General features: G+C 36.7%; 1 protein-coding gene across 1 annotated transcript; it reads left to right on the top strand.

The window, feature by feature from the left end:
* The first annotated feature begins 2,607 nt into the window (after positions 1-2,607).
* On the top strand, positions 2,608-23,142 carry LOC135597395 (probable alkaline/neutral invertase F). The gene is made up of 5 exons (XM_065090300.1): positions 2,608-2,810; positions 5,006-5,430; positions 6,128-6,559; positions 8,425-8,983; positions 22,145-23,142. Exons 1-5 carry the CDS (start codon positions 2,807-2,809, stop codon positions 22,438-22,440), a joined length of 1,716 nt encoding a protein of 571 aa, XP_064946372.1. The 5' UTR covers positions 2,608-2,806; the 3' UTR covers positions 22,441-23,142.
* Positions 23,143-23,538: the final 396 nt, after the last annotated feature.

The following is a 23,538-nucleotide window of genomic DNA, read 5'->3' as shown; positions in this document are numbered from 1 at the left end:
AAAATTTAATATGGATTGATGATATAATGTTCTCCAGATTATTATTCTAATAAAGATATTAAGAAACTTACAAAATACTTCAGAAAGCATTTGATGGTGGAAACAAAGTAAGAGACATTTGTTTACAATCTTTACCAGTTAAGTTTGAAATATTATAATAATATATTTTTTAAATATATTTTTAACTATTTCTCAAATACCATTTCTATTATTCAGAAAAATGATAAAGAAATGAGTGATTAAAGAATAATAAACAATTATGATCTCTAGATCCAAAAATTTGCTTTTATAGTTATAATAATTGAAGAGTTAAAAGAGTTAAGACAAATATCTTTAAGAATTAATGGTTTCTCCCTAACTTCATGAATGAATGCTTGCAGAAAAGTGACAAGAAAGATCTGCCAAGCAAGTATTAGAAATCAAGCTTCCACTTTAAAACCAAAAGTAAATAAAATTAGTAGACAAATAGAAAATCATCATCTATATATTTGGATCAGTTGATAATTTCAAACCAATTACATTTTATGCCATACACCACATATATGGATATCTATCTTCTTGTTTATGTTTAAACTCTATTTAATTAAGTTATAATTATCCATGTGACCTTATAACATGTTTCGATAAATATGATTAATTAAGTAATTTTATTTTCTCATATTTTAATGATAAAATTAATTAATAAATTTTAAAAATTAAATCAAATATCAAATTGGAGAATCGAATATCGAGTAAGCGAATTGAATTTAGAGTTAAAAGATCGAATATTAAATTAGGGAATCAAGCGTCAAGGTTAAATACTATAGATAAATAAGATGTTTTGTTAATGTGTTAAAAGACAAGTTGATATGCTAAAGGATTGATTGACCTCATATTTTAGTTTCAATCTTGAAATATCCTTATATTAAATAATAAAAAATACATTAGGCTCGTAATTATGTCAATACTAAGGGGGTGGATTTTTTTTCCTAGAATATATATAGTTCATTGCAAATAATGTATTTCATGATCCTTTGAATGACAACAATTATACTAAACTTATTGGATCTTAAACATTAAGAATGACATGAAATTTATGTTTTAAGCACATCAATTGAAAGCAACTCCTCAACTAAATTCTTGTGTTTGTATTAAACCAGTGGCTAAAGATTTCCCTCATCAGCTACTAAAAGATTAAAATAAGGATTATAATTATCAGAAAGTTTAAATTATTTTTAAACAATTATTTTAAAATATAATCAAATTTGGTTTTATTCCAAACACTAACTAACCTTCTAAGTTTACTTATTGTTGGGCTTAGAATTGATTGATTGTCAATTTAGATATGTACTAACTAACCTTCTAAGTTTACTATTTATTTTTTTTTATAATATATTAAAAATAGTTAAAATAAATATTTTATTTTTTAAGTCTAACTAATTTTAATTTAATTTTATTTTTTCTTCCTCGTAACTCTTACGATCATCGTCTATGCACCATATCGCTATTGATACTCTTGCAGGTATGCTTCTTGTTATCAATCATAGTCACCTGACCTATGCTCCGTATCACTCCCTAGTTCATGCTTCAATATCGTTTTACGTTATTAGACCTTACTCACTGCCCTGTCAATACTTTTCTATCGAGAGGTACAAGAAACAAAAAAGGATGAAAAAGAAAGATGATGATATTGATGTGTATTTAAAAAAAAGATAATATCAAAATATTAAATTTTTTTAAAATGAGATTGTAAATAGTAACATCGCATGAGAAATTGAAAGATAATAGATAATGTCCTCTAAATGTAATCAATTACTATATCTACCCTTTTAAATTCCAGTTGAGTTAATCTTCTTTAATTAACTATTGTTTGGACTTTAAGGCAGTGTTTTGAATCCTCTAATGGACATTATGACCTTTCAAAACTCTAATGACGATGAGAACATTAAAGATATTTTATATAATCTTAATTTTAATTTAACTGAGTTTAATTAAGATTTATAAAGGCAAGTATACTATTAGAAACAATATATTCGCTCACCCCATGAAATAAGCCCAAACGGTGGGTCCTACCAAAACACAGGCTTGGCTAAAAGCCGGCCCCACACTTCCTGGGTTGGCGAAACCATCGTTGGTAGAGAATAGCTATAGAGCGTCCCATCGAACCGTCCATTCCATCTAAATTTTCGATCTCAGCCATTCGTTTGTTTTGATCAAATTAATACTATATCATCAGGTACTTCTTATTTAAACGAACGAACGATCGAGATCGAAATCCATGATGAAACGAACGGTTCCGATGGAATCTTCATGTCTTTCCCGTGGCGGAAGGCGCGCAGCCCTCTCGTTTCGTGCGTATCCTTCATGCAGCCGCACGCCCATTTCAGCCCATCGCATCGCCGTCCACAGTGCTCGAAGATTCACGCCCAACCTGATCTGCCGGACCATGGACGGTGACGATGGTCGCGCAGAGGAATAAGCTGTGAGAGAACACGTACGCAATATTTACTTGACCGGCTGTGACCGGTAAAACCCACGGGATCCACCGGTGCCACCCGGTCACAGTGTCACGTATTGGTTGCCGCCGCGTTCCCTCGACGCTTTAACGCCCCCTCGTCTACCGGCGAACGTAATGGTTCCATTCGATGCCCTGCAAACCGGCGCGGAGGTCGATATATAAAGTTGACACACTCCGGTTTTCCACTCCTCTCGTCCCCCCTCCCGTCGCTTTGCTAGGGTTTGTCTCGAAGTCGTTAGGCGGTGGAGTCTTCGATCGGATCTCCATCAGCTTCCATTCCACTTCTTCTCTCGATCGGACAACAGACGAATGGGTCCGAACGCCCGATCTTGCTCCCGTTTCTGTCTTCTCTTCTTGATTGCATCTTCGGGTTTTCCACTCGTTTGATTTTTCGTGTGGTTGCATGTGAGGGTTTGTTTCTTTGTTCCTCGATCGATCTGGTTCTGCTTCTCGTTTGTTTGCCATCTTTCGAAGCAAACCATTCGAGGTCGAGAAACTTCCTATTTGTGGGAATCTCGATGTTTTGGCATCCCAATGCAGCAGCTAAAAGTGGAAATCTTTCCCTGAACGTCGTGTTGAGTTTGCTATGGTCGACTTCTTTAATGCGATTATGAAACTGTTGCAATGTAATCCATCTGTAGAGATTTGTATGACTCCTTTATGCCAAAGTTTGGGAATAAGGGCGTATATTGGTTTTGCTGATACTTTGTTTTTGGGGATCGATAAAGCATACAAATGTACAATCATTAGAAATGCAGATCGATCAAAGTGGAAGATCTATAGAGATAGAACAAATTAGGATCTGCGGAACTAAACAAGAAAAGATAAAGACTCAGAAAAAGCATTTTAAATCCCTAGCTTCAACTTATGTTTATCCTCTTTCATTGAAGTCCAAATACGCTATGGTCATTGGGTTAAAAAACATTTTTAATATGGGATACAAGTGCTTTGGATCAATTGATTCTAATGTGAATAAATGATCATTTGATTTTAAATGTATCACTATCGTGGTATGAATGCTCGCGAAACTAATGTAGTTGTTGGGATGGCCAATTCTGATAACTCCGCCATAATGCCTGAAACTTATGTTGTCGATCTATCTGGAAGCAAAACGGATGTGAGTTGGTATCGCTGTAACAATTTGGATTTCGGGAATGTAGTTCACTGATATTTCACGTTTGTATCGCGCCGTGGTTCAACTTTCTTTTAACATAGTTATAGGGGTTAATTGTGTATTTCACTTGTATTTGATTGATCTGATTTTTCTTTTTGTCTTGAATGTATTCTATACAAATTTCATTAAAGATGAGTGATCTTTCTTAGAGAGTTTACATAGTTTCTTGAGCTATGATTGCACCTAGTAAGTGATAGAGAGGATAGGGTTTTTTCAACACTCTATTTCAGTCAGATCATAAACAGAGTTGGCGATTGTCTGTCTCTACCAGTTTTGTTGTTAGATATTGTTTTGATTTTCTAAGCAATATTGAGTGTTGTGGAATTTTGTTATAATTGTCAAGTATATTATTGTTTAAGCTTCTACAATTGACCATGGATCATCGTTTTTAGTGGAATATGGTCAGATTACTGAAAATATGGTTATTTGAGGCAGATTGCTGAAAATATGGGATATATGTTATCTTTCTATCCCTTTTCTGTTAACAAATTAAGTTTCATCTGTGTTGCTATTTTTTCTTTAAATTTAGATAAGCAAATGAAGCAAAGAGATAATACCTGAAAAGACATAGATAAAATTGGTCATATCTAAATGTGCAATGTTTAGAATTCAAACTTAGAAACGAAGGATATATCCAAACTGTAAATACGAAGTAAAGATTAAAAGGAGGAATGAGGGGACATGATTACATGCACATTGAAGGGTTGTAAATGCTGATGAAAGGTCCATATGTATACTAACGTGAACATGGTATGTTATCCATACAAATGCCATGCAAGAATCTCAACAAGTCAAATTGACTATAAGTGAAATCCAAATTTAATGGTCATTTGGTTATTGGAGTATCTGTTTCTTTTGTAATGTTAGATCTGATCGATTTAATTGATCTCTATGGAGGAATCTCTCTCTTTTTGGCATCTGTACCCTTCTCCTTTAAACCTCTATTTGGGTACTGTTCTTGGTCATAAAACTAGTGTTGGATGTCCAGTCCTGATCACTCAGGCAGAATGCATTATGTAACTGCAAACAATTAGTTGACTAAGTTTGGAGTTGTGTTTCAGAAGTTTAATTGCGATGTTGTTGCTTGCGGGGCCCTTGTCCCTTAAAGAAGTTTCTGATTTAATTTTATCTTTGGTGGTTTGTCAATTCCTCAAGAAATCTCTCGGTCTGGGACACCTAGACTTTGCCTATGTTCTTCTGATACAATTATTGGTGCTCTAATTCTTGCTTTTTTGTACTGGATGTATATCTTACCTCATCTACCTTGTTCGACTTGATCAGTGCAGACTGCTTGACACATCAACTAATTTTGAACCATCTTTGTCAACTTTCAGTTATGCCTTCCTTTACTGTGGATCCAGAGGATGATACTGAGAATAGTGGTACAAAAGCCAGGGAGTTAACTCCATTGAAAATCCAGGAATTTGATTTCTCAAAGCTAGAAATTAGGCCTAGGAACCATAACATTGATCGCCACAGGTCCTGTGAAGTTAAGGCATTATTTGAGCTATCCATGGCCAGTGCATCCCCTCGTCATACTTTAAAGAACCTTGATCACTTGAAAATCACAGAGCACCTAGAGAATGCTTACTCACCTTCTTGGAGGTCAAATGTGAATTCTCCAAAGGCTTCCATCAGTTCTCATCTACAAGCTGAAGCTTGGGAAGCTCTGAGGCGCTCATTGGTTCACTTTCGGGGACGTCCAGTTGGTACAATTGCTGCAATGGACCCTTCAGAAGAAGCACTTAACTATAATCAGGTTTTCACTTCTGTCAATAGTGTTCCTTTTAGAATTTGTTTCTGCCTCCAAATCAAAATATGTGAATTCTTGAATCTAAATTGGCATTCCTTTTTTATCTTCAGTTGCCCTGGCAATATATAATAGTCAGTTCCTTAATTCAATGCTAATTGACAATGTCTTGCTAAGAAAATTTTTCTCAGGGGTATACTGATCTGTCGAGTATTTTCTTTATATATTCTTATAAACATAAGTGGTATACTGATCTGTGAGTATTTTCTTTAGATATTCTTAGAAACATAAGTGGTTAACTCTACAAGCTAGAATGATGGACCAACACAGGGTTTCATGGATGTATAGTGGCTAACATGCACTGCTTTTTGTTTCGTGGATCATCCTTTACATCTTTATAAATTGCTCGTATATGCAAACAATTTTAGCTGTTTATGGTGAGTTCAAATCAACTGACCCATTGACATTTTACGGGGTACTGGTAATTGTTCTGCATATGATTTATGTATTGTTCTAAAGTTTTAATGTAGTGGATAGGTTATTGTAAACATGTCCATATGATGCGGTACAGTGCTGTTTTATTAGACTGATTTGGTGCTGCACAGCGTGAATGCTTCTCCTAGAAGATATATCTTAATACGGTGCAATATGTGGTAGCCTTACAGGTCCAGTGGCACTGGCTATTCAAATTATTTTAATTTCTCAGGTATTTGTGAGAGACTTTGTCCCAAGTGCCTTGGCATTTCTGATGAGTAGAGAGCCTGAAATAGTTCGAAACTTCCTCACGAAAACGCTTCGACTTCAATCATGGGAAAAGAAGATTGACCGCTTTCAGCTTGGAGCAGGTGTCATGCCAGCAAGTTTCAAGGTTTTCCAGGATCCCATCCGGAATACGGAAACTTTAATTGCTGACTTTGGAGAAAGTGCCATTGGAAGAGTTGCCCCTGTAGATTCTGGCTTTTGGTGGATAATATTACTTCGTGCTTACACAAGGGCTACAGGAGACTCATCCTTGGCTGACACCCCTGATTGTCAGCAGGGGATACGCCTTATTCTGTCATTGTGCCTCTCAGAAGGGTTTGACACATTCCCAACACTGCTTTGTGCTGATGGATGCTGTATGATTGACCGTCGTATGGTAATTTTTTCACTGCTTTTGACTTGATATCTTTTACATGCATCCTTTGCTGGACTTGAGTATGATTAACTTGGTTCACCAGCTCATTAGCATATGGTTGGTATGTATGTTAGCTGACTGCAAAAAGCCTGTATCTGATTGTACATAATTTAATTATATATTAGAAAGGTTCGCAAGGTTCACCTGAAAATTAGATTAAACAATTTTTGTATCTGAAGAACCTTATTAAATTTAGAATGAGACTTGTGGTAAAACAAAGAAAGAACTTTTGATAGCTTGACAAATAGTGTGATTGCCTACATCCTTTTTCTGTTTTTTACTTGTGTTGATTGGAGAAGCAATATATGGTCCATATGTGATCCACCAAATGGGAAGTTTTGTGATTTGAAATTATCTAAACTGTCCTGCTTGTTGATTTATAATCAGAAATTCAAATCAGGATCATGCATGTGCTATGAATGAATCATCCTACCAGAATGTTGGAAATTTAAAGAAAAACCATTTTGCAAAGTTTCTGACCTGCGAAAGTGAGATTGTGTTTGAATTTCTGAAAGAAGGAAAAAATATTATGCAATCAAAATATCTCCTGCAATTGTCTTAATACAAACTCTTGCTGCACAATATGTAACAACATAAAGTCATTGACTACTAAATAGACAACAACTCAACTATATTTCTGAAAATTTCATGCTTAAACCTTTGATTCTCGATAAGGAAAATCCTGTTTGCCTTACTAGCTGCCTGCTGGCTTGGGTGTCATTTAAGTCTTGAAGCTTGATCCTATGTTTAAGGAAATCTCCATCATGTTAGATAAGGATCACTCTAGAATCACATTGACACTAAGATAGTAATAAAGAAAAAGGCATTCAGCATTGTGCTTTTCAGTTTTAAAAACTGTTGTCAACTGAACATCAGTATGAAGTAATTCTGGTTTATTGGGCAGCTTTTACTGCTCTATTTGGCTTCTCTTCTGTCTTTAAAGATATCTCTTATCTCCATCTGCTGTTTTGCCTTTATCTTTATGTGGCTGTTGTTGAGCATCATTTCATTTTAACAATTCATGTTTCACTCTTTTGCAAAACAGAGCTAGAGTCCTTTAGGTTGGTTTAGAAAACTAAAAAAAGTGTTTCCTAGCATCATCACCCATCTTCTGAACATTAGGACTGAACTAATCGATTTCGCTGTTTAAGGTAAAAACAGTACTATTTTACTTTTATCTTTTTCTATGAACCTGGATAGCAATTTTTTTACACTTCACCAAGTTATACCTATTATGGTCACATGTGCGTATAAGCTATACCTAGTTGTCATTCATCACTTAAATACATTTATATCTAATGTGTTAGGCTGTGGGAACATTTAAGAATATCAATATTTAGCATCAGAAACATCCTATGAGAATGCACCAGATTCACATTTCTGGCAGACTGGCACTATGAACACAATGGTTAACAGAAACAGTAGGTGGTTCACCTTCAGCATATGGAAGTCATATTGCTTTTATGCATCTTGACTCTCCATCATAAAGAGAGCTGGTAGTTTCAATGTTAACATTACTGAAAAAAATGAACAATTAGCAATTCAAGAATAAGCTTAACAACACTTTCATAAGTTTAAAGATGAAATATATGGAAGTTGCATTTTATCAATTGGTGTGATATCAAATGTGCATATTCTCCTTTTGTTATAAGTTCAATATTTCATGGCTTTCTTTGTAACATTGGAAATTCAAATTGTTTGTGAGGCTTCTTTTAGCAAGAAATGCAACTGTACTACATGATTTCAACTGAGAAAATGATAATTTCTCTTGTTGCTTCATAAGTTACTCAGTGTACTGATTTAGTTAAGTGGTAACCATATTACAGGGCATCTATGGTTATCCTATTGAAATACAAGCATTATTTTTTATGGCTTTAAGGTGTGCCTTAAATTTGTTAAAACAAGATGACAAGGGTAAGGAGTTCGTTGAGCTTATAACTAAACGCCTTCATGCATTGAGCTATCACTTGCGGAGTTACTTTTGGCTTGACTTTCGCCAGCTTAATGACATATATCGTTATAAGACAGAGGAATATTCTCATACTGCAGTAAACAAGTTCAATGTAATGCCTGACTCTCTCCCAGATTGGCTATTTGATTTTGTCCCAAATCGTGGTGGTTACTTCATTGGAAATGTCAGTCCTGCTAGAATGGACTTCCGTTGGTTCTGCTTAGGCAATTGCATCGCAATTTTATCATCTTTGGCAACTCCCAATCAGTCTGCTGCGATTATGGATCTTATTGAAGCACGCTGGACAGAATTGGTTGGAGAGATGCCCTTAAAAGTTTGTTATCCAGCTCTGGAAAATCATGAGTGGCGAGTCATAACTGGTTGCGATCCAAAAAACACTCGTTGGAGCTACCACAATGGTGGTTCTTGGCCAGGTGAGACTTCACAAGCCATGTTTAACGGATCTAGAAAATAAATTCTTTTATATAACTTTTCTACTTCCACGCTTCTTGAATAACCTCACAATGCATGCTGCTGATATAGCCATATTTTATTCTTTGTAATATTCAAGTCATGATTCATCTTACCGGTCTATACCGGTGTATTGACTAGCTGTTAGTTTGGTATGTACCGAGCTCTATCGAGCATACCGATATATAGTATATTGGAGTGTATCGATGTATCACTCTGGTCCCCTATTAAACTAGTACATACCGCCTGTACTAAGCAGTATGTCATGGTATGATAAACCTTGATTCAAATATAAAAATAGTGTATAGGTTTGCACATGAATATAAAAGTATCTAATGTATAAAAGCATTTACTTGCTATAAATTTCAGCATACCTTTGGAATCTATTTTTGGTCACATCATTGTCGAATGTCATGTAGAGCCTAGGCATAGTTGAAGTGTTGACTCTTAATATGTCATGTAAAGGATTTTGGTCTTCCTGCCAATGATAGATTGACGAACAGACCTGGCCCTAGTCTTGCTCGATCGAACAAGTGGAGTTGGGAAGAGTAATGTCAACAAGAGGCTTGACCTGTAAGTACAAAGAGCATCAGAGATGGGCCCAACAGGGTCCCTCATTACATATATGTTATGAAGAGAGAGGGATATATCCATCTATGTTGTTGGTGTTGGACAATGTCTACATGTAGTGAGAGGATCAGTTGTCAAAAAAGTGTCCTGTCTCTTATCCACATCAACTCATATATTTATTTGTGGCTTGTCTTTAGAACCACTTGTATTTAAAATTTAGCATTGCAGTTGTCTGATGTTAGGATCAAGAGCGTACTAAGAGGGGGGGTGGTGAATTAGTGCAGCAGAAAACTTTCGTCGGTTAAAAAAAAACTTTCGTACGATAAAATCTGATTTCGATGAAAACCATTTCGGAAAGATCTTTAAATTGAGAGCATACAGAAGTGTAGTTGATGTAAAGCAATAAAAATAGTTTGCAGTTAAGATAAATGGTAGAAAGCAAATGCAAACCGAAATTTAGAGTAGTTCGGTCAATCTTGACCTACATCCACTTTTGGCTTCCTCCTCCGACGAGGTCACCAGTGTCAACTAGAGGCCTTCCTTCAATAGGCGAAGGCCAACCATCCTTTTACAGCTTTTCTCCTTTTGACGGGCTTAGGAGACAACCCTTATAAGTTTTCGCTCCTCTCTTGAATGATCAACACTTAGAAAGAAAAAGGGAGAAGAACTCTAGCCTTTACAACCCCGACTTTTAAGCTCTCAAATACTCAAGATTAAAGCAAGATTTCAGTGTACTACCGCCTAACAGTGCTCGAAGACCAAGCTCAGGTGGTATCAACGCTGGTAGTAACAACTGCCGCGGTAGCACTGCTTGATAGGGGTGGTACTATTGCCCAGAACTCCTGGGAGACCGAGTCTCCTGGGTGATACCACCGTCGGCTAGGAATTCTGGATTCGAATGAGCTGTTCCATTCGGCCTAATTTGGGTCTGTTAAGGGCTCAGTTGGCCCCTAATTAAGTTAGTGGGATCACCTCCCAATCCTAACTTAATTTACATTCTAACTACGACAATTAAGACATCATTACTACAATTCGTGTTCTGGTGCGTCAATCGCTTCTTCTGGCGAACATCCGACGAACCCTCGGCAATGCTCTAGAGGACTCCCGGCAAGCTCCTGGACTTCGCGACGATCTTCTTGGCGAGTTCCGACGAGCTTTTTTGGCAAGCTCCTGGACTTCTCGGATTGTTCCCGCAGAACTTCCGACGAAATATTGAACCCCCAACGTGATCTTTGTATTGACTCCGGCTCAATACCTGTTGCATGTCTTACTGCTATCGTAGTTAATCCTGCACACTTATCTCAATATATAGATTAGATACACAAATGACAATTGACTTCATCATCAAAATCCGAGATTCAACAATCTCCCTCTTTTTTATGATGATAATTAATTGATGACAGAGTTAACCTTAACTCCCTCTATCTATATGCCATACTTGAGATAAGTCATTCTTGAATTCAAAGCCTTTGAATTCAAGAGACATATTGATAAGTTAAGTTCATTTAAACTTATCAATACCCCCATCATGATTCCTATCATGATGTAACTTTCTGAAAATGATGTCAAGGCATGAAATCAATTTTCAAGTCTTATATTTCAAATATGAAGGATAGCAATCATAGCAAGTCATCATATGACAAGATATCAACATTGTAAAATTGCAATGTAAGCTCTAGATATCTTAACATAATGCAAATATGGCAATTCATTCTATCATCAATTTACTACATCTTTCTCCCCCTTTGTCATCAACAAAAAGGAGAACGATTCAAGCATATTTCAAGCATAATAATAAATGTGGTAAAAATTCATGTCATAAAAAAAAATTATACTAATCATATTTCAAGCATTCATGACATGGTTTTATTCAAAAGTTCTCAAAAAGGACATAGCTTTCATTACTTTTCCTTTTTTATTTATCATTAACACTTTGCATATAGGAGGAAAGTAAGGAGGAAAAGCTATAGATAACCAATTTTGAATGAAGTTTTATTTTTCATTAAAAATGATAAAGGCATACTTCATTTTTCACAAGGATTAAGATGTACATGTGAAATTAAATCCTTGCAAGTGTTCATCTAAAAAAAAAATCTTCCTTCATCAAGAAGGAATTCATGTAAGAATCATTACATAAAATCCATTTTTCGATTAAAAATTCAAAAGATAAATCCATGAGAGATGCATTTGTTAATTAATGCCATGTGTCAAAAATCATGAAGCATTGATATGAAATAAACTTGATATGACATAGGCTCATGAAAGCTCCATTCAAGAAATACATTAAGTCCGGAAGAGAAATATAAAATCATGCATTCGGACAATGTTTTGTTATAGCTTTTCAAACATAATTATGAAGGTAAAACATGCTCATCATCATGAAAATTTTTGGCATCAAGACACACAATTTCCAACATGTTATTGAAGCACATAATCATGTAAAATTCGTATCATAAGATTTTCTGCATTGAGTTTTTAAGTGATTGATCAAATAGTCAAGAAAGTCCGAAAATGAAATTTAACAAATTCATGCACTCAGCCATAGTTTTTCAATCATAATTATGAAGCCAAATTATTAGTGTTTTGTTATACTCAAAGATTAAGAATCCGATGTATGAACGAACCTTCTCAAATTCAACGAGAGTATAACATGCTCATCATGGAAACTTTTAGCACCAAGGCACAAAATTTTCAACTTTAAAGTAAACACGTTATTGAAGCATTCAATCATATCAAATTCGTATAAAATTTTCAGCATGGAATTTAAGTGATCAAAGAATTAGGAAAATCCGAAAACGAAATTCAATTAACATTAATATTTCTAACTCTGTAAATGCTCACCAAATAATACATCAAGTCATAGATACTAATAGTCAAACATATCAAGGATTTGCAATCATCAAGTTAAGTGGCATTGCGATCAAAGTGAGTAGCATAAGAAGGAATTGTGTTAACCTTTTCTACATACATATGCTCATTCAGGTGGTGAAAAATTAAAATGTCTAAACAGAGTGACAAACTGTTGGTGAATCTATTGCAGCTCAGATAAGATTTGATCTCGACAATGTTCAAGTCGATCTTGTCTTTGTTCAAAGCGATCTATCTGAATCCCTATGTCTTCGATAGATGATGAAGGTGCTTGCTTAATTGGATGTGATTCCTCAAAGGGACCAGTTGGAGGAGATTGATTACCCCTAAAGATTGGTGTTTTTGGTTCTGGTTCAGGTTGAGGGGGGTCGGTTCTTCTAGGAATTCTAACCCACATACCATTTCTAAATATACATATCATCCATCGAAGTAGATTTTTATTTATGATGTTAAATCTATCTAGCTTTATAATTTCTTCGTCGGGTGGAATTGTAATATCATAGGCATGGAGAATTCTAGTGATTATACCGCCATATGGAAGCATCATATCCTTTTTAGATATTTCTATCATGTTCTATTGGATAAGGTAATCAAAGCAATTGTTGTATCCCTTCATGATCCAATACATGGTTCCTAGTTCCATTTGACTTACTTCATCATGATGGTATTGTTTAGAGACAATGATACTAATTAAGATATGTTGAAGTATTTTGGTGTTTAATGGTAATAGATGTTCATAGCTTTTTGGAAGTACCATTAAGTTGAGATTGTCGAAAATTATTCCTAAGGCATCAACATATGTGGTCCCAACTGTTTCATTATCCCATTGTCCTCTAAAATAACAACCTCTATTTTTTACAGGTATGCTTATGATGTCGTAAAGGTATCTATCCGTAATAGATATATGACGTCCTAAAAGATAGGTAGACACCCTTTCTTCTTTATCTATATGTAGATTATTATAAAACAACCTAACAAGCCTAGGGTAGATAGGTTCACTTATTTATAGGATTGGGAGAAGGTCTAGATTTGCAAACCATTGAATTGATTCTAAATCACTTAGTTCATCTAAATCAATATATTTTTCCTTATGAACATTTCTAAATTTTATAGAAGCAAATTTTTGGGTATATAGATTTGAATAAAAAAGTATGGAATTATAGTTTTCTTCTAATCTCCTCTTCCTTTTATCCCTAGAGGATCTTTTAGAACCCATAAATACTGCTATTTAGGAAGATAAATAATGAACAAGAGTAGATGATACAAAACAGAAATCAAAACATTTTAGAGAATACCTTAGTTGAGATCTTCAAGAAGATGTAAGATTGATTCTTGATCTTGCAGGAAATAGGAAGTTTTGGGTAGCTAGAGGGGAAGAATGAAGTTGAATGAGGGTTTAGAGCTGCACGAGAGACACGGGAGAGAAGAAAATGAGTTGGGGTCGGTTCTACCGTCGGCCTTAGCTTGGTTTTAAAAGGGGGCACATTGCGGGCGGTGGCACCGCTGCTGGGTGGTGTAATCGCCTGCCACCCGTGACAGCTGATGTGAGTGTTTTCAATTTGAAAAGAGTTTTTATTTGTGGAGCAACCGACTTTGATTACATAATTATGTAAAAATTTTCATCACAAAAAAAGAAATTTTGTACATTCATGATAGATCTTGTGAAATGCATACTTTACTCAAATATTATATAGAGTTTTCAATGTGTTCATGACTCATCATGCAAGCTTGTAAGCTTCACTAGTTCATGATTTATATCATACAAGAATTTATATGTAAACTTGGCTTGCAATAAGTTCATGATCTTGTAAGATATAGTTGGATTCGAAAAAAATAAAGAATGAATGTATCTGATGAATTCGGAAATCCGGAGGATGTGTGAAGGGGAATTCATGCATAGGAGTTTACGAGTTTCAAAATTTGAGGGATCAAACTTAAGTATTTACCACACAAGATTGTATCAGTATCATTTTATAATTGATAGTTTTAAACTTTTAATTCTACTAATCCTTTTTTTTGTCATTTTAGCTAGAGAGCGTTATTGAGTCATTTTGGATCTCTGGTCATAGGCCTTGAGCACCCCAAAAGTAAGATATCATTCTTGCTTCTAACTTGTGATGATATATGTTTTTACAAAAGATGATGATTTTTAAGTACCCATTTGACCTTGGGTGCCTCAAAAATCGATCTAAATTGTTTATTATGTTGTATTGAGTTCTTTATGGTTCCTTTAGGAACCTAAATCAATTTGTTTAGACTAACTTTCTTGAATGGACAATGATAAATTCTATGTCCATGTTTGCAACAAAAGTTACATTTGTTTTGGTGCGAAATATGCAAGATAGGGCCTTTAATGAAGGTGGTTGGATTTTGGTGAGGGCTTCTCACAAATCCAATTCCACTTCTTTTATGAACATGACATTTATTTGTAAGGATTATGTTCAAGGACTTGCTACTAACCTCAAATTTCTTCAAGGTGTCCTTGAGTAGCAAGTTCACCTTTTGGAGAATTTCTAAATCATGGTATTTTATACATGTAGCTAAACTATCATTGTGCTCAAATTTTAATTTATCGAAATTACTAACAAGAGTATCATGCTCCTTTTTTAATAATTTATATTTTTTACTAATTATTTTATATTCATCAAATAAATTATAGAAAGCATTTAATAATTCATCAAATGATAAATCTGTATCAATTAAATTTGTTACCTCCTCTCCAATGGCCATTAGTGCATAATGAGTAACTTGCTCGGTGTTGGGCTTCTCTTCTTCGGATGCGCTTGAGTCATCCTATGTTGCTTTGAGCGCTTTCTTCTTTGGTGTTCTCTTTTTGGCTTAGGGACATTCACTTTTATAGTGTCCCGGCTTCTTGCATTCGTAGCAAATTACTTGGTCCTTTTTGGGTTCAAATTTATTTTTAGTATCATTTTTAATGAATTTTTTAAATTTTCTTGTTAAGTGTCAAGTCATCATCAAAGTTCTCATCACTTGAGTTTTCTCTCAAGTGGTCTTCTTGAGTTCTAAGTGTCATATCCTTCTTGTTCTTTGAAAGGGTGTCCTCATGTTCTTCATAAGCTTTGCAAGTCATTTCATAGGTCATTAATAACTCAATTAATTCTTCAAGAGGAAAGTTATTTAAATCTTTGACCTCTTGAATGACTGTGACTTTAGGGTCCCAACTCTTTGGAAGGGATCTTAGAATTTTATTAACAAGCTCGAAATTCGAAAAACTTTTACCGAGTCCTTTTAGACCATTGACGATATTCGTAAAATGAGTGTACATATCTCCTATGGTCTCATTCGGTTTCATTCGAAAAAGTTCATAAGAATGTACTAAAAGATTGATTTTTGACTCTTTCACTCTACTTGTGCCTTCGTGAGTCACTTTGAGTATATGCCAAATATCAAATGCAGTTTCACAAATCGAAATACGATTGAACTCGTTTTTATCTAGTGCTCAAAATAAGGTATTCATAGCCTTTGCATTTAGAGCGAAAGTCTTCTTCTCCAATTCATTCCAATCGATCATTGGAAGAGAAGATTTTGAAAATCTATTTTCTACAATATTCCAAAGCTCAAAATCTATGGAAATAAGGAATATCCTCATTTGAGTCGTCTAATAGGTGTAATCCGTCCCATTGAACATGGGCGAACGTGTAACAGAGTGACCCTCTTGGTTCTCGGCTAATGCTATCTCTCTTAGGTTTTAATCCAACTGAGAGTCAACCTTGCTCTGATATCAATTGTTATGATCAAGAGCGTATTAAGAGGGGGGAGGGGGGTAAATTAGTGCAACGGAAAACTTTCGTCGGTTAAAAAAAACTTTCGTACGATAAAATCTGATTTCGATGAAAACCGTTTCAGAAAGATCTTTAAATTGAGAACATACGAAGTGTAGTTGATGTAAAGCAATAAATATAGTTTGCAGTTAAGATAAATAGTAGAAAGCAAATGCAAATCGAGATTTAGAGTAGTTCGATCAATCTTGACCTACATCCACTTTTGGCTTCCTCCGACGACGAGGTCATCGGCGTCAACTAGAGGCCTTCCTTCAATAGGCGAAGGCCAACCACCCTTTTACAGCTTTTCTCCTTTTGACGGGCTTAGGAGACAACCCTTATAAGTTTTCACTCATCTCTTGAATGATCAACACTTAGAAAGAAAGAGGGAGAAGAACTCTAGCCTTTACAACACTTTTAAGCTCTCAAATACTCAAGATTAAAGCAAGATTTCGGTGTCCTTTTATGCAGGAAAAGGTGGGGTTTATATAGGCCCCAATCGGTTTGAAAATGAAGCTCAAAAGTGTCAATTTCCGGATTTCTAGGGTCCTGGCAGTACTATCGCCTGTTATCTGTCACTGAGCGATACCACCACTCTGTCTGGGCGGTACTACCACTTGACAACGCTCGAAGACCAAGCTCAGGCGGTACCACCACCTGACAGGGGCAGTACTACCACTCAGAACTCTTGGGAGACCGAGTCTCCTAGGCGGTGCCATCGCCGGCCAGGAATTCTGGTTCCAAATGGGCTGTTTTATTCGGCCTAATTTGGGTCTGTTAAGAGCTCAGTTGGCCCTTGATTAAGTTAGTGGGATCATCTTCTAATCCTAACTTAATCTACTTACTAACTATGATAATTAAGACGTCATTACTGCAATTCGTGTTTCGATGCGTCAATCGCTTCTTCCGACGAACATCCGACGAACCCTTGACAATGCTCCGGCGGACTCCCGGCAAGCTTCTGGACTTCGTGAGGATCTTCTTGACGAGTTCCGACGAGCTTCTTTGGCAAGCTCCTGGACTTCTCGGATTGTTCCCGTAGAACTTCCGACGAACGTCCGGACTTCCGACGAACTCTCGAACCCCCCAACATGATCTTTGTCTTGACTCCGGCTTAACACCTGCTGTATGTCTTACTACCATTGTAGTTAATCCTATACACTTATCTCAACATATAGATTAGATAAACAAATGACAATTGACTTCATCATCAAAATCCGAGATTCAACATTAAACTCTTAGATTTCTTTTTCTGCTTACTTTGGTTTTTGAATTGGAGAGCTTTCAACTTTTTATCTTTAATCTACATTATACTTATCAAATCTCTTGATTTTTCTTTTGAGTATATCTTATGTTTTTAATGATAAAAATCTTGCTCAATCCATTTTGTTGTCAGTTCAACGTTTTATGTATAATAAAAATTTAGCTTTATTATATGAATTATTAGCATTTACAGGATTCTGATATACAATCAAATTCAATTTAATAGAATAGTAAGTCTAGTAGTTGGTAGATCTAGTTTATTGAAAACTGTAAACAGACAAAACCGTAAACGGGGTGTTTGATGTAATGTTCATGTATGTCCGTGTCTTTCAGTTTTGTTCATATTTTGCACAGCATATAAAGGGCCAACAGTAGGCTTAACAGTCCCATTTTCTTTGGTTTTGGTGGTCGTCCTAGGCTTACAAACAAATGTTGTGTTATGTGAGCACTTGTGGGGATTTCGATTTGTAGTGGACCATTTTGGACCCTTTGTTGTGCGACTGTTCAGAGCTTGTAAAGTTTGTTTGTAATTTGCATTGACTATGAAGTATTTACTGAAATGATTACTTGTGGATCCCGAGTAAGACGTTTTCTTTAATCTATTTTCTTTTTTGTAGATCCTAAGGGACCAAAGGAGGTTTCGGGGAGGTTGACCTTTGCAAATGGACACGCGAGGGTGTCGTACGACTTAGGCAAAACCAGCTAAGTGCGTGACATATTGTCATGGACTTAGTTAGTTTTGCCTAAGTCGTGCGGCACCCTTGCGTGTCCGTCCGCAAAGGTCAGCCTCCCCGAAGCCTCCCATGGTCCTTTAGGACTTTTAAAAGAGAAAACGAGTTAGAGGAAACACCTCACTCGGGATCCACAAGTAAACATTCCAGAAAACACTTCATTGACAATGCAAATTATAAACAGACTTTACAAGCTCAGAACAATTGCACAACAAAAGGGCAAAATGGTTTATTACAGATTGAAAATCTCTCACAAGTGTCTACATGACCCAACCTTTATTTACAAGGCTAAATAGGCTACCAAACCCAACTAAAATGGGACTTTTAAGCCTTTGACAGTCCCTCTATATGCTGTGCAAAGTATAAACAAATAGAAAGACACGGACATACATAAGCATTACATCAAACATCCTGTTTCGAAGTTTGTCCGTAACAATAAGGTATCAGAGCGGGACAAGCACTCATAGAAACACTTGACATGCAAACATAGGGGACCTAGCAGGGCCACATTGAGAGCAGCCATCATACGTGACTGTTTGGGGGAAATGAGTATGAAGTTGTAGGAAAAAGGACTTACTCAGAGGAGCGAGCATATAGATTTGTAGTCTCAGATGCTGAAGCAAGGGGTTGAAAGGAGAACTGCTTGGAGAACACAGAGGTGTTGAAGTAAGGGGTCGAAAGGGGCGAGGAAGTAACGACGAGTCCAGAGGGACTTAGCTTTCCAAAAACCAGTGAGTCTCATGAGGGGGACTTGATCATACAAAGGTATGATCGGAGAGGCTGGAGAGTTGGATTGCTCTAGAGCTCATATTCGCTTAAGGGAGCCCGGTAAGTCAGAGGACAAGGTCGAGTAAGCGAATGTTGCTACCAAGGAAGATAAGGAGAACAGAATCAGCGTGAACCTTGTAACATGATGACGGAGGCCATGCATAGGAGTCGTAATCTGTCTTTTCATCAACTAAAAGGAACTGTTTGGAGAACACAGACGTGTTGAAGTAGGGGGTCGAAAAGGGTGAGGAAGCGACGACGAGTCCAAAGGGACTTAGCTACCCAAAACCAAGCATCGGGTAGCTAAGTCCCGCTGTTATGCCCATGGACCTAGCTAAGTCTCTAGGTGGACTTGGAGGATTGCCACAGAGGCATATCTACCGATCGCGAAGAAATGAACACGGATGCAAGGTGACCGATAGTAGGGCCATGGGCATAACAGCGTCATGGTATCGTAAAGGCGGGACTTCCGTGACGTCATCGATCCCTTGCTCTCATGGAGGGAAAGCACTTAATCATGAAAGGGGCCGAGGAGGTGGAGAATACTCCAAGTACCGAGACAAGGCTAAAGGACAGAAGCTAGGGAACTTCGTAAGACCGGTGTCAACGAACTTCTCATCAAAATAACTAAAAGTGAAAGACTTCGAGTCAATGCAAGAGTGCTTGACCAAGGAACGAAGTAGACAGTATGCGGTGTTATACCTTTGCAACTCAGAGGAGTAGGCAACAAAGATGATGGAGAAAATGGTACAATCCCAGAGGCGACCAAAACTACTAGAGAGTTGCTCCAAGTTGGGGTGAAAACTTCTTACATTTCAGAAGATCGATGACATTGAGAAGGTGAATCACAGTAGCTAAGTAGCTAACTCAACACAAGAAGTGCAAACACTTAGAGTGCAAACACTTAGAGTGCTTTAGAAGTGTGAGTAAAGAGCAGGCGAAGGCTAGTAACTAGCTTGATGCATAGAGTACAACCCTCGAGAGGCGAGCGAAGTCAAGTGACCTTTGCCTTCTCAACTCTTAAGAGAGTGGGCGAAACTGAGTACTCTAATTCTCTTATCTATTCAGCAAAGGAGCTCTGCACAGGTTTAAAGGCCCTTCGAAGAAACCAAATGAAAGACAATAGTTGTCAAATCCTCACGAATGATGATCAGTGCTACTGATAGTAGATTATCCGCTTTATTTCCCAACAGAATGTCATTCAAAAGTGGAAGTGATGCAAATGACTTTAAAGTGACGACTAAGTGGAAGAAGAATCGATAGGTAAATTTTATGGAGGAAGGATCCAAAAACTTTAAAGTCTGCGAGGCGATGCTCGTTAAAGCTCCAACAAACATTCATCTAGTTCAAGCGGCATGAATATTTGAGAGACTAATGCATACTAAGGATGATCTTTTCCTTCATCTGAGGAATCCGCATGAAACAACAGGGATCAACACAACTCAACCGACCCCACACCATAGTCAGAGTCATTGGTGAGTTGAAGCAGTATGGCGGATCAAAGTTCGACCACTTAACAACAGTGGTGGAGTCCAACTGGGAGCTAAGAGGCGCATTGCCACTAGATTAAAAGATCGAAGACTCAGTAAAGGCAAAGAGATGCAGCGTCTACAAAGGTTTCGACAAGGACATCAAAGGAATAAGTGGGGGAGAATGTCACGGATAAAACTATAAACGGGGTGTTTGATGTAATGCTCATGTATGTTCGGATCTTTCGGTTTTATTTATGCTTTGCACAGCATGTAAAGGACTGGCAGAAGGCTTAGCGACCCTATTTTCTTTGGTTTTGGTGGTCGTCCTAGGCTTGCAAACAAAGGTTGTGTCATGTGGGTACTTGTGGGGATTTCGATCTGTAGTGGATCATTTTGGACCCTTTGTTGGCAACTGTTTAGAGCTTATGAAGTTTGTTTGTAATTTACATTGGTTATGAAGTGTTTACTGAAATGATTACTTGTGGATCCCGAGTGAGATGCTTTCTTTAACCCGTTCCCTCTTTTGTAAATCGTAAGGGATGATTACTTGTGGATCCCGAGTGAGATGCTTTCTTTAACCCGTTCCCTCTTTTGTAAGTCATAAGGGACCATAGGAGATTTCAGGGAGGTTGACTTTCGCGGACGGACACACAAGGGCACAACTTAGGCAAAACTAACTAAATGCATGACAACGTTGCAAAAAATGGCCAGTTTTGGCCTATTTTTTGGGCTGTTTTCACATGCTGTGGTAATCGCGGTGAGCGGCACGAAACGTCGGCCATCTCAGCACCTTAGAACCCTTCGGATGGCACAGGGTTGGAGAGGACTCATTGATTCGCACAAGTGGTCATCGCTCTTGGTTAAAAAGCTAGTGGCGCGAAGCTACCGTGTGTTGGATTATGATTGAACGCCTCTAAGTCAGAATCCTAGTTAGCAATCGGGGTTCTAGGGTGCTGAGATGGTTGGTGTTTCACGTCACTCGCTGCAGTTGCCACAGCATGCGAAAACAGCCCAAAAACAGGCCAAAACAGGCCATTTTTGGCTGCACGAGCGAGCTGCACATTACAAATATATTAAAAGAGAACATCAGAAAAAAATAGTGGTAAGGTTTTCCTCTTACATTTGCCTCCTGTTCTTTCCTCTGTGTTCTGGGAATCCTCCATTATTATTGAACTCTCTAGACAATGAATAGGACATGGAGCATTTCTGAGGTTTTATGTTCATTTTTGCCACAATGTGATTGACTTAGTTGACACATCACATGCTCCGGTGTTCATCTCATGTATATAACTTTCAGTAACTTGTGTTCAGAAAAGATATGCTCAAGCCTTGTCTTGCAAGATTAAAAACATGGGATATTCAGTATTTAATGCTTGTGTAGGTTGCAATGGCATTGCAATAGTTATAATTCCTTCAAAAAAAAAAAAATCCCAGAATTGTCATTGCCAAATTTATTGATATTTGAACCAACTCAAGGTGTATGGAAGTGCTGGCACTTAAGATGCCCAACCTTTTTAAGTTTCAGGTCATTTAAGGTCAGTTATGGAACTATGATAACATTGTAAACCACAATCCAATATTTCATGTTGTAATGATTGGAACTGTCACCCATGGCACTAGCTTGTTTCTTTGTCAAGTATCCTCATTAACAAGAAATTTTGTTGTAACAGTTTTGCTTTGGCTTCTGACTGCCGCATCCATCAAGACTGGGCGACCTCAAATTGCTAGACGAGCTATCGAGCTTGCAGAAACCAGGTTATTGAAAGATAGCTGGCCAGAATATTACGACGGAACTCTAGGGAGGTACGTTGGCAAGCAAGCTAGGAAATTCCAGACCTGGTCGATTGCTGGTTATCTGGTGGCAAAAATGATGCTCGAGGATCCTTCTCATCTGGGAATGGTGGCACTGGAGGAAGACAAACAGATGACACCTCCCCTTAGGCGATCAGCTTCATGGTCGCGATGATAGCAATCAGGCACTCTTCCATATTTCTGACAATCTTCGCAACAGTAGCCAAGGTAGCTTTTGATGGTGTTAATTTTTGCAGGATCTTGAAGACACACAAAATGCTCATAAGATTACCAAGTTGTCTTTTTCCTATGCTTGTGCCCTCAGCAATGCCCCATTGCAAGACCCTTTTTTGTGGTGTAACTGACCATCTTTGTTAATGATGATACATTTGGTGAATTTAGGTTGCTTTTCTCAAAATACTTGTTGAAAATATATATTTTTTTCGGGATTTGGTATGCTATTATTCATGGCCATTATATTTCCAAAATCTAGATGACTGGATCAGGCATAGAGCGACAATGACATCTCAGATCTGGCATTTCATGTGCTGGTATCATTGGTTAACGGCCAGCTTGAGCTTTTTCTTTTTTCCCCTAGAAACTTGCACATGCATGTGTTTTGTTGGCCATGCTATTTAATGGTTTTTTTTTTTTCTTTTTTAAGAATATTGCAGGTGATCATTTTAGCAAGAGCAGCAATGACCCGTAGTAAATTTAAGCAGTAGACGCCAAGGTCTTGAACCGCTTGAAATTCCAGTCTTTTTTTTTCTTAATGAGATGTGTTAAGATTAGCAATACGAGTGTTATCAATATTTCTTTTTATGTATTATAATACTATTAGTTTTTTCTAATACAGTCTAAAATAACTCATGTAATTTGCTTTATTAAGATAATTTTATTATTTACATTCAATTATAATATATACATATATAAATATGAATAAAATAATAAAAAAGAATGTTAATTATAATGTCTATTTAAACATATATCACTTTATCTTTTATGGATTGCTTATAAATTTAATCATAAGAATACATCCTTTCAAATATTTTAGGTTATAAATCTTAAATAAATGAATCAATAATCAATTAAATATAATAGAGCTTAAGTTTTTAATTGATATTAGTTATTTTTATATTTTTTTCTTTGATCATAAAGTATTTTATACTGTAATGCATAGAGTTATAATAGTATTAATCATTTTTAGACAAGAAAATATATCACAAAGTATGTTTAGTAATTTGACAATTAAGTCTAATCATACTAAATCATT

Source organism: Musa acuminata, chromosome BXJ1-11 (assembly GCF_036884655.1).
Source record: "Musa acuminata AAA Group cultivar baxijiao chromosome BXJ1-11, Cavendish_Baxijiao_AAA, whole genome shotgun sequence".
Lineage (NCBI taxonomy): Eukaryota > Viridiplantae > Streptophyta > Magnoliopsida > Zingiberales > Musaceae > Musa > Musa acuminata.
This window is presented reverse-complemented; position numbering and strand designations above follow the sequence as displayed.